We start from the raw sequence: 12500 nt of genomic DNA, 5'->3' as shown, positions 1-12500 counted from the left end.
TGTTCTTGTTCTTGTTCTTCTTGTTCTTCTTGTTCTTCTTCTTCATTTTCATCTTCATCTTTTCTTCTTCTTCTTCTTCTTCTTCTTCTTCTTCTTCCCTTCTTCCTCCTCCTCCTCCTCCCCCTCCTCCATGGCGAGTGGTGGTGATAATAACATATAGAAGGCACGATATGGCATGTGTGTGTGTGTGTGTGTGTGTGTGTGTGTGTGTGTGTCTGCCGGTAAAGGACTATGGTATGTTTCTTATAATGGTGTGTAGTGTAAGTACATATAACATGAGCAAAGAAGTGATATGACTATGTGGCTTGGTGATTGGCATATCAGAATTAGGATTCAGAAACATGGGCGTTGGTAGGGAGAGAGAGAGAGAGAGAGAGAGAGAGAGAGAGAGAGAGAGAGAGAGAGAGCGTGTGTGTGTGTTTACGTAGTAGAGGGACCAGTGAGGAGTATTGCATTTTCATTCATGCACAGAAAACGAAATATAATATTCTGATCGCCATTTTTTCTATACAAGTGCACAATGATAATAGTGGTCGTAGTAACAGTAGTGGTAGTAGTAGTAGTAGTAGTAGTAGTAGTAGTAGTAGTAGTAGTAGTAGTAGTAGTAGTAGTAGTAGTAGTAGTAGTAGTTGTTGTTGTTGTTGTTGTTGTTGTTGTTGTTGTTGTTGTTATTGTTACTGTTGTAGTTGTTCACTGACAAAGTAGAAATAGTAATAAGCAGCAGCAGCAACAGCAGTCGTAGTAATAGTAGTAGTAGTAGTAGCAATAGTAGTAGTAGTAGTAGTAGTAGTTGTCGTTGGTGTTGTTGTTGTTGTTGTGGTAGAAGTTTTATTATTATTATTATCATTATTTTATTATTATTATTATTATTATTATTATTATTATTATTATTATTATTATTATTATTATTATTATTATTAATATTAGTATTATCATTATTATTATTATTATTAGTAGTAGTAGTAGTAGTAGTAGTAGTAATAGTAGTGGTAGTTGTTGTTGTATATAGTAGTAGTAGTAGTAGTAGTAGAAGTAGTAGTAGTAGTAGTAGTAGTAATAGTAGTGGTAGTTGTTGTTGTTGTTGGTGTTGTTATTGTTGTTGTTCACTGACAAGCCCACATGGTATAAAAAAAAAAAAAAGGATATGTATGCAAATTCCGAAAGACTTACAGAAAAAACAGGACATCGTTATGTCCAAATTAAATCAATGTCACTATGAAAAAGAAGAGAGAAAAAAGAAAAACTTACTGAAAGCTATTGCAAAATTAAGACGACTAGATTATAGAGAAATTCGAAAAATGGAGAGCACTAATGCCAAAAGACCTAAACTTCTAAACCTCTGATTCATAAATCGAGCGCAAAACCGAAGTGCTCGTCAGATTATCCCTAGACTGGCATGTGTTCTTAACATTATTGCCTACAGTAGCCTTGAGCCACACTGACTATAGTTCGAGGTTAGTTCGCCGTCACACTTCAACATATAATTTTTCCTCCAGCAGTACTAAAGTTTAAGAACCACTGAGCAAATGGGACAATTCTTTCAATCTCTTGCTTCCCTTGCGCCTTGAGAACCTCCGTGTGTACTCTTGTGGTCCGTGCCCTCTGGTGGCGTGTCCTGACATCCTTGACTTAATCGGTCTGTGGAATGGGCAAAGAGAGGAAAAAAAGGTGAAGAATCAACCATGAAGAAAAGGAAGGAAGCAGAGATCAAGATTTGAGGAAATAAAAGATGCATGGAAAGAAAATAAAAAAGGAAAGGAGAATAAGAGAGAAGGTGAGAAATCGACCATGAAGAAAATGGAGAAAGAAGAGATTTGTAAAGAACTTGAGTAAATAGATAAGGAAGAGATGAATAATTGACAATGAATAGTGGGGATAGAAGAGACAAAGGAGGAGGAGATAAGACTGCAAAATCGACTATACTATATTAGGGAGAGAGAGAAAGAGAGAAAGAGAGAGAGAGAGAGAGAGAGAGAGAGAGAGAGAGAGAGAGAGAGAGAGAGAGAGAGAGAGAGAGAGAGAGAGAGAGAGGGGAATCAAATTAAGTATCAATTGGCTATGAACGACGGAGACAAAAAAGATGGAGGAGGAAAAACATTTATAATCGACCAAAAGTAAAAAGATAAAGAGAAGAGATGGAAACAGAGGGGAAAGAGGAGATTGGTCAGAGTAATAAGGAGAAGAAAGGAATCAAATAAAAGAAGAAGAAGATAAAGGAGAAAAAAGAAAAAAAAGGATGAAAGAGAAAATAAAAAGAATGAAGTATGAAGGAGAAAAAATAAAAGGAGAAGAAGAATGAAGGAGAGAAAATAGAAAAGAAAATTACGAATTTGACACTCAAAAAATGAGAAAGAGAAGCAACAAGAGATAAAAAAAAAAAAAACTAAAAAAAAGAAGACCAGAAGAAGAAAATATCGACTGTGAAGAAATCATGAGAAAAGAAGAAGAAGAAGAAGAAGGAAGAGGAAGAAGAAGAAAAGGCTACCTGCACTCGTGAATAACTTAAAAACAGGATGTATTGACAAAGATATGACAAATAGCTCACTTTGTTCCGATCGGCGAAATACAGTGCTTTCTCCTTGCCTGGCACGGCTGAAGGTTTGTATGGGAGTGCATGAGAATGAAAAGGAGTGCAGGGTATTGTACAAAAGGTGTAGGATAATGAAATAAGGTATAACATATGGTAGGGTATGGGGAATGGATGGAAGTTTAAGGCAGTTTATGAATGTAGGATATTGTATGAGATATTGTATAGAAAGTGTAATTCATTGTATGACGTATTGTATGGGAGTATAGAGGTATTGTATGATATATTGTATGGAAAATGTAGGGTATTGTACGATATTGTATGGGAAAAAAAATCGCTGTATAATTAGGAAAGAAATGGAAGGGATTGAAACTTACGTGCACGCTTGTAATGCTGTGTGTGTGTGTGTGTGTGTGTGTGTGTGTGTGTGTGTGTGTGTGTGTGTGTGTGTGTGTGTGTGTGAGTGTGTACACAAAGCAACCTTTCAATTATTCAACACTTCACTGTTACACCGGAAGAGGACAGTCAGTACAAGAGAGCGAGAGAGAGAGAGAGAGAGAGAGAGAGAGAGAGAGAGAGAGAGAGAGAGAGAGAGAGAGAGAGAGAGAGAGAGAGAGAGAGAGAGAGAGAGAGAGAGAGAGAGAGAGAGAGAGAGAATTATAGTGTCACCACATATATATATATATGGAGAGAGAGAGAGAGAGAGAGAATTATAGTGTCACCACATTATAATTATGTGTGTGTGTGTGTGTGTGTGTGTGTGTGTGTGAGTTTGTGCGTGTATGCGTGCGTGCGTGTGTATGTGTGTCTGATGATAAAGGTGGTGATAGTGCTCGCATTATGGCGTCAGGTATAGATGCGTGGTGATAATGATGATGGTAATGATGTGATAGCGTTGTGGTGTTGATAGCGTAATGGTGTGTATGACAAGGCAATGGTAATTGTGGTAGTGGTGGTGGTGACGTTACAGAGTTGTTGGTGGTGGTGGTGATGGTGATGATGCCTGTACTAGAATAGACATGCTAGTGATGATTTTTATTTTGTTTATTTATTTTTATTTATATATTTATTTTTTGGGTGAGTGATGATGTTGACGATATTGAAAAAGTGTTGGTGGTATTTTCGTGACTGTTACCAGTGCTACAGAGGTGGTGGTAACGGTGATGGCTGGAGGAAGTGGTGATGGTAGTGATGATGCCTTTAAAAACTTTATAAAACTATAGTGGTGCTGATGACTAACATTTTAACAGCGAGAACAGTCACAATGATAGTAGTGCTTGTAGATATGGTGTCGATGTTTGTAATGCCTTTGATAGTGATGGTAGTGGTAGTGACCTGATAGCAGTAACAGCAGCAGCAATAACAACACGAGTCGCTCCTTGCAGTGGTGAATGCACGAGGTGGAAAACGAACAGGCGACTCAGGGCATCACGGCGGCTGTGAAATACCTGGAGAAGAACACAGGGGAGGGAGTGACGCTTGGTAGCCAGGTGTTTATCCCGCTCAAGAAAGGTGAGAAGGAATGAGTGACGCGTGATGATGATAATGATAAGACTGAGAAGAAAATATGAGTGGCAATTCGAAGCATGAATAGATTTCTTTGTTCTTTTCCCCTCTCTCTTTACTGGCAACTTTATCGACATTCTTCATATCCTTGTGATAAATCCAACTGTCTTATATACTCTCATTTTTTTATTGACATCCATACAACTAAAACGGCTTATCTGATTCCCATAGAATTTAAAGATATAATAACTTGTATTGAACCTGTTTTAAGAAATTATAAATTCTTTCACTGCGATATGCAACAATATAAGATCATTACACCTACGTACATACAAGTAGTGAAATAAGAAATTAGGATTAAAAGAATACAATATCATATTTTTAACTAGTGTTGAGTCTATAGGCGACAGTAAAACAAAAGAAAAATCTCACTGTGGATTACGTAAAAAAAACAAAACAAAGGCGTTAATACCGACAAAAGGCTAGAATCTTGACATCCATACAAATCAATCCATTTCTCCTGACAACGTCGCAGGGGATGACGTGGAGGCGACCGTGAATGAGACGTGCGCTAAGCTGGACGAGGCCATTGCGGCAGACACCAAGCCCCACATCGTGCTGGACGCCACCTCCACGGGCCTCATCTCTGAGACTGTCAAGAGTTTCACCCGCGCCCTCGCCCTGCCCACTTTCTCCGCCTCCTACGGCCAGGAAGGAGACATCAGGTATAGACACACACACACACACACACACACACACACACACACATTGTAGAAGTAGAAACAGCAGTAGTAGTAGTAGTAGTAGTAATGGTACTCGTCATAGAAATAAGAGAAACAGCAGTAGTAGTACTAGTAGCAGTAGTAATAAAAATAGTAGTGATATTAGTATTAGTATTATCATTAGTAGTAGTAGTGAAAATAGTAGTATGTAATAGTATTATTAATACTAGTAGTAGTAGTAGTATCTATAGTAGTACTTGTTGTTGTTGTAGTTGTTGTTGTTGCTGTTGTTGTTGTTGTTGTACCAATAGTAGAAGTAGTAGTAGTAGTAGTAGTAGTAGTAGTAGTAGTAGTAGTAGTAGAAATAGTAGTAAGAGAAGTAGAAGTAGTAGTAGCAGAAGTGATCGTAGTAGTAGGAGTGGTAGTAGTAGTAGTAGTAGTAGTAGTAGTAGTATATGAATAAAGCATTGAAACAAAACCGTTATAGGCATTACTCTAACCAAGACTAACCAGACCTAACCTAACCGAACCGAACCAACCCTGCAAAACTAAATTGACCAACATTTTTTACACTGATTTTTTGGAAGTGGAAAGTTCATTAGCCCTCTTTTTTTTTTTTCTCTCACATAATTTTGCACGTAAGGCAGGTTCACACGTGCCAATTTGCGACTGATATTTTACATCGGTAGAGTTTCCGGCTCATTCCTTGTAGTCGGAAAGTGTCACACGTAGCGCCTGGAAAGTATCGACTAATTGGCGCCTTGGAGGGAAGTGAATGTAAACAAACAGCTACCCGCCAAGATATCTTCCTCCAGTGACGATGCTGACGATGCTTGTGGCGTACCGGAAGAGTCAACAGAAAAGAAATACGTCCCTGGCTAAGAAGAAGGAAAGAAAGGACTGTCTATCACACACTAATCTTAAGAGGACTATGAACAATTGCGAAGTCTTCAATCCTCACCTCCAACAACACCCTGCATTGAGGGAAACAGTTCTTGTACAGTGGCAACTATTTTCTCGAACGATGATTTGCGCACGCTTTTTTTTTTTAACTGCATAATTCATTTCTGGTGTCCCAGATGTGTTCTTTTTCCTTCACCAACTCTAACATCTCTATACCTGTAGACCACATTTTCAAAACTTAAAACGTAACGTCACGACGTAAATAAAGTCGCAAATCGACTAACAAAACCAGTATGTTGGTCTTCTTTTGCGACTGGTTTCTCCAGTCGCTAGGCACCGATTTTGAGTCGGAAAATCTAAAATTTCAATCATAAATTGGCACGTGTGAACCCGCCTTTAGCCAGTCTCATTTACACAATACATAGAAAAAAAATGAATACACGTTCCTTGTTTCTCTCTCTCTCTCTCTCTCTCTCTCTCTCTCTCTCTCTCTCTCTCTCTCTCTCTCTCTCTCTCTCTCTCTCTCTCTCTCTCTCTCTCTCTCTCTCTCTCTCTCTCTCTCTCTCTCTCTCTCTCTCTCTCTCTCTCTCTCTCTCTCTCTCTCTCTCATGTACGTACGTAATGTGGATGAAATTCAAATACAAGAGACTATCAATGCACGTATTTTATTATTCATCAGTACTCTAGAGTGGTGGTGGTGGTGGTGGTGGTATTGATAATTAAATTAAGCAAGACAGGTGGTTTGGCATCCCGTTCTTCATTGTGACTCCAAACCCATACAGAGAGTGGCGGGACCTGACGGAGGAGGAGGAGCAGTACCTGGTGCAGGCCATGCCCCCCGGCGACATCTTGGTGATGGCCGTGCGGGACATCGTGGAGACTCAGAACATCACCAACGCGGCCATCATTTACGACGACACGTTTGGTAAGTGGTGGTGATGGTGGTAATTGTAATAATAGTGGTTGTTGTTGTTGTTGTTGTTGTTGTAGAAGCAACTTTAGGAGGAAGAAGAGTTTGAGTATTAGTCGTAGTAATAGTAGTAGTAATAGTATAGTAGTAGTAGTAGTAGTAGTAGTAATAGTAGTAGTAGTAGTAGTTGTTGTTGTTGTTGTTGTTTTAAGAATGGATATTATGTTTTCATTCTAAATATTTTCGTAACTAAATCTGATCATATCTCTCTCTCTCTCTCTCTCTCTCTCTCTCTCTCTCTCTCTCTCTCTCTCTCTCTCTCTCTCTCTCTCTCTCTCTCTCTCTCTCTCCACTGCAGTGATGGACCACAAATACAAGTCGCTGCTGCTGAACTTGCCGTGTCGTCACATCCTCACCAAGGCAGAAGAGACCGAGATGGCCCTCAGGAAGCAGACCAAGAGGCTTATGGTGAGTCACACAACCCGAACTAACCTAACGTAATCTAATCCAGCCCAACCTAACCTAACATAGCAAAACCTGACCTAACCTAGGGCAACAAAACCTTACCTAACCTAACCTAACCAAGCAAGAGACACGATAGCAAGTAACGCAATCAAACCTGATCTAATCTAACCTGACCTGACCTAACATAACGTAATCTAACCGAACTAAGAGACCTATTGTAGTAAGTAACGTAGTCTCACATTGATTAACCTAACCTGACTTAATGTATGTTAGCCTTACGCAATCTGACGTAACGCTAACCTAACCTAGCGAAACCTAACAAAAAAGTAATAAAATCTAACTGAACTTAACGTAAGCTAGCTCAACCATACCTAACCTAACATAACAAAGCCACTTACCTCCTGTTTAAGAGAGAGAGAGAGAGAGAGAGAGAGAGTAATGTGTTGACTAAATTGCTGTTTTTTCTTTTTTTTCACTCTTTTGGTTTCTTTCCCCCCAGGACGCAGACATCGTAAACTACTTCGCGGTGGGCAGCCAGGAGACCATTAGCCGCATCCTGGACGCCGCCACAGCCAACAGCATGTTCGGGAGGAAGTACTCGTGGTATGCTCTCTCCAAGGTACGTTCTTTCACCCTGATACCATTGAATTATCTTAAACTAACCTCATCTAACTTAGCGTAACCTCATCTAACTTATCTTGAACGTTAAGATGGAAAGTAAGTTTTTCTTCCTTCCTTTGTTCCTTCCTTCAAGTCCCCATCTCCTCACCACCATTTCTTCCTTCCTTTTCTTGCCCTACCTCCTGCACTTTCCTCTACCATTCTATCTTTTCTTCCCTCAAAGTTACCTCTCTCCTCACCAGGGCAAGGAGGACATTCAGTGTGGCTGCGAGAACTCTTCCGTGGTGTACCTGAGGCCCCACCCGAGCCCAGACACCCGAGGGAGGATCACCATGCTGCAGCGGGACTACGGGCTGACCGCTGAGCCAATCATCGACTCCGTTTTCTATTTCGACTTCACTATCCGGGGCATCAAGGCGGCCGCGTGAGTGTCTAAATGGGAAGGGAGAATGGGAAGAAGACGAGTTTGGAGAGGACTTGGGATGAGAGAAGTGGCTAGGGAGAAATTAGTGAAGGAATATGGAAAAGGAATGGATGAATGGTGGAGACTGGAGAGAAGAGTCAAGGTGGGAGAGAGATATGGAGAGAAAACGGAAAGAGGGAGAAGAGAAGTACTGGTAAGTTTGGGTTACGAAAGAAAATGAACTGGAGAGAAATGGGAGGGAGATTAAAAGAGATATAAGGGAGAAAGGTGAGGGTGAGGAAAGACAGTTGAGAATAGATAAAATAGAGAAAGAAAAACAGAAAAATGATTCATTTATAAATTTTTTTCATTGAACAACTTGAACATACATTTTCTTCCTTCCTGACTTCTTTTCTCATATTTTTTTCTTCCTTCCTTTCTCCTCCCTTTATATTGTATTTCTTCTCCCTCCTATCCTTTTCCCTTCCCTACTGCTCTCTTATAATTCTCCCTTGTTTCTTCTCCGTTCCTTACCAATACCCTCTCCTTTCTATGCTCCTCATTTCTGTCTGTTCTCCTTTCTAAACCACCCTTTTTTCTTCTTCTTCTTCTCCTCTTCCTCCTTCTCTTCTTTATTTTCTACTTCTTTGTTTTCTTCTTTACTTATTCCTTCTCCTTATTTTCTTTCCTTTCTATGCTCATATCTCCTACCTTTTCTCCTTTCCAAATCACTCCTTTCTCCTTCCCCTCTTCCTTATTTTCTTCCTTTCTTACTTTCTCCTTTACTATTTCTTATTCTTTTCTATCTTTTCTCCCTTCTATGGTCCTCCTTCCTATTTTTTCTCCCTTCCAAACAACCTCTTTCTCCTCCTCCACCTCCTCCTTATTCCTTTCTTCCTTCCTTATTTTCTTCTATGCATGTTCCTTCTCCCTCCTATCTATTCTCTCTTCCAAATCCTTCCTTTCTCTCTTCCAAACCTTTCTCCTCTTCCACATCTTCCTTCTCTTCCTTATTCCTTTCTTTCTTCCTTATTTTCTCATCTCTTTCCTATCTTGCATCCCTTTTATGCTTCTCATTCTTATATATCTTTTTTCTTCCTCTCCCTCCCCCTCCTCCTCCTCTTTACATCTTTCCTCCCTCGCCTTCTGAATTCCTTGTGGGTGCGCGCAGGCTGTTGGCGCAGGAGGGGAAGTATGCCAACTTCGAGTACGTGCGGTGTGACGACTACAGCGAGGACAACCCTATTATCCGCAACGACCTCAACCTACGCGGCGCACTGCAGAGGGTTAGTCGCCGGAATGTCAATTGCTTGCTCAAGATGTCACTGTGTATTCTTAACCAGCGTACTGAGAAAAATGAAAGAATAACTGAATAAATAAGATGTTGATAATGATAATGATAAATAGATGGATAGATAAAAGATAGATTGATGGATGGATAGATAGATAGGTAGGTAAATAGATAAAGAAAGGAAGAAATACTGAATAGAAATAATGAAACTAACGTGAGAGAGAAATAAGTAACATTTCATTTCCTGTAGTTTGATTTCTGTACAGTGAAAGTATTAAGCAGGCATTCAGTGAGCAGGTATCACTGAGCCTTCACCTTAAATTAATGAGTTTTTATATGAGTGTTTCTTTTTCTTATGTATTGCTATACTAATCTTCACCAAAATTTATATATTTTATTATGTACTCATTCATATTCTCGCAAGCCTAATCAATGTTACACATTCCTCCCTTGTAATAAAAAAAAAAATCCACGTTTATTGGTATATTCATTAGTCCATCTTTGTTTGCCCCGCATTTAAAAACTCTTCTCTTTCACCACAATTATTTTCAAAGACTACTGAGATGATTTGTCGAGTTCTCAAGAGTGTTTATCCTATTAGTGATATAGAAATCTAATCAATCTATCACTAGAACCATACAAGAATCCTTAGAATCCTTTATAACTTCAACTAAATCCTTCTGAATTCAACGGAGGAACGAAGTTTCACAATATGGCCTTTCCTCTCTCTCCCCGCAGGTATCCATGACGGACACATGGGGCAGCCTGAAGTGGGGTATGAACGGCATGACCTTCCCGGAGATTCCCCTCACCATGGACAAGTTCCTCATCCTGGCGGGGCGCACGGCGGAACGCAAGGCGCTTGGAGAGTGGGCGGCTGGCATGCCCGGGACCCTCATGTTTAAGTCTGGCATGAACCTTGTGGACCACCAGGCGAGTACTGAGTGAGTGAGTGAGTGAGTGAGTGATTGTTTCTGTGATTGATTGTTTTGTTTGATGAGTAATGAGTGAGTGACTTGATTGTTTCATGATTTTTTTTTTTTTTTTTTTTTTTTTGTTTCACGAGTAGTAAATGAACGAGTGATTGTTTGACTGAATGGCTGTTTGGTAGATTGAATCTTTGACCGTTGGATTGTTTGACTGTTTGGCTGTTTGATTAAATGTTTTTTTTCTTTTGGTTACTGAGTAATTGGTTGTTTGACTGATTGTCCTTTTATTGAATTATTTTTCATTTGTCTTTTTGGTTGTTTGATTAGTTAAATCTTTAACTGATGATTTGTTTGACTGGTTGAATGCTTGTTTGAACTATTTTTGGGGGATAATCTATTTTTTGGTTGATTATTAAAGTGAATTATTGTGAAGTTAGATTAGGTTAGGTTAGAATAAGAAAAGTTAGGTTCTGTTAGGTTAGGCAGGTGTTCGTGCGTGTATGATTGGTGCAAAGATTGGTGAGAGAGGTAGTGTTTGAAGCCTCAAATCTGCGTTTGATTAGATAAGTTACGAAAGATTGGCGCATTGGTGCCTGGTCTGCGAGACAGAATGAACAAGTAGGGCCAGAATTTATAGTGTTCAATACCCAACACTGTGTGTGTGTGTGTGTGTGTGTGTGTGTGTGTGTGTGTGTGCGTGTGTGTGTGTGTGTGTAACCTTTGTGTTGACTCAAGCCCGTCCCTCCCTCATGTTGCCTCTCCTGCCACACTTTGATTTTATTCACCTTCACTTCCAGTCTCATTTTACTTTCCAACAGTCATTTTCAGTTCAGTCCAGTCACCACCAGTTACTTTTACTTTTAACCAGTCACCTAAACAATGCCTTAATCTAACCTAAACTAACCTAACCTAACCTAATCTTTAATCTCCTCGGTATATCCTTAACTCTCTTTGTATTCTTTAAATCCTCTTCACCTTTCCTTACTCCTCTCCACATTTCTTTAATCCTCTTCACTATTTTTAGATCTCTTCCTGTCCTCTTAAATCGTCTCCACAATTTAAATTTTCACTTTTACACTTTCTAAGATTTCTGACACAACTGTATATTTTTTTCTTCTTTGATTGTTCTTATTTCATCTCGTTTCTTTTATTGTTTTCGTCATTCTTCGTTTTTTCTCATTTCTTGTTCCGTCTTCATTGGATCTAACCATCACACTTCCCAAATATCATCCACTCTCATGCTGTTTCCACCTCCCTATCCGCCTTCCAGATACCTATATAACATCTTCACTCACTTCCACACTCCCTCCAGTCACTTCCACACAGTTCCAGTCACAGTTCTTCACCCTCCCCTTTGCCATCCCCATGACAATCCTCTACGCAAGGTGTCATGAATAATTGAAGCGGAGATGTGTTATTCATTGCCTTACAGCGAATCAATGTGTGTGTGTGTGTGTGTGTGTGTGTGTGTGTGTGTGTGTGTGTGTTAATTTGCCAGCTCTTTTTTTTTTTTTCTGTCTGTCTGTGATCTAAATGTCCTTTCTGTGTCTCTCTGCCTTCCTATGAGCCTACCTGTCTATCTATCTGTTTATCTTTTTCTCTAGTTATCTATTTTTTTTATCTCTATTAAGAAATGAAATAAAGAAAAGCTTGTTCAATATTACTGATTATTATTTTTTTCTGCCTTTCTACCTTGTTTGCTTTTGTCTCTCACTTTGTCCTCATGGTTCTTCGTTTTTTTTTTTTTCGCTCTCTCTTCTTTTCGTTCACTTCTGTCTTACGATTCCTCTTCTTTTCGTTCACTTGTCTTACGATTCCTCTCGTTTTTGTTCACTTCCTCTTCTTTTTGTTCACTTCCTCTTCTTTTCGTTCACTTCTGTCTTACGATTCCTATTTTTTTTTTTTTTCACTTCCTCTTCTTTTCGTTAATTTTCTCACTGTTTTTCTTTTCTTCTCTTCTTCTTTTCGTTCATTTTTTCTCTGACGGTTCCTCTTCTTTTGTTCACTTCTTCTTTTGTTCATCTGTCTTATGATTCTCTCCTTTTTTTGACTTCTTGTTCATTTGTCTCATGGTTCCTCTTCTTTTCTTGACTTCTTCATTTGTCTCACGGTTCCTCTTCTTTTGTTCACTTCCTATTCTATTTATGCATTTCTATCTTACGATTTATTTTCTTTTGTTTTCTTCCTCTTCTTTTTATTCACTTTTCTCACGATTTTTCTACT

The 12500-nt window shown here is 39.3% G+C and overlaps 1 protein-coding gene across 2 annotated transcripts in view; it reads left to right on the top strand.

The window, feature by feature from the left end:
* LOC123515670 (ionotropic receptor 25a-like) overlaps positions 1-12500 on the top strand; it is a 42820-nt gene that overhangs the window by 6291 nt on the left and 24029 nt on the right. For both annotated transcript variants that reach the window (XM_045274494.1, XM_045274495.1), the window contains exons 3-10: positions 3913-4039; positions 4569-4758; positions 6441-6583; positions 6927-7036; positions 7533-7652; positions 7897-8078; positions 9229-9343; positions 10087-10281. In XM_045274494.1, the coding sequence (XP_045130429.1) occupies positions 3919-4039; positions 4569-4758; positions 6441-6583; positions 6927-7036; positions 7533-7652; positions 7897-8078; positions 9229-9343; positions 10087-10281 (1176 nt within the window). In that variant the 5' untranslated portion in view covers positions 3913-3918. The remainder of the gene's footprint in view (positions 1-3912; positions 4040-4568; positions 4759-6440; positions 6584-6926; positions 7037-7532; positions 7653-7896; positions 8079-9228; positions 9344-10086; positions 10282-12500) is intronic.

This window comes from Portunus trituberculatus, chromosome 39 (genome assembly GCF_017591435.1).
Source record: "Portunus trituberculatus isolate SZX2019 chromosome 39, ASM1759143v1, whole genome shotgun sequence".
NCBI lineage: Eukaryota > Metazoa > Arthropoda > Malacostraca > Decapoda > Portunidae > Portunus > Portunus trituberculatus.
This window is presented reverse-complemented; position numbering and strand designations above follow the sequence as displayed.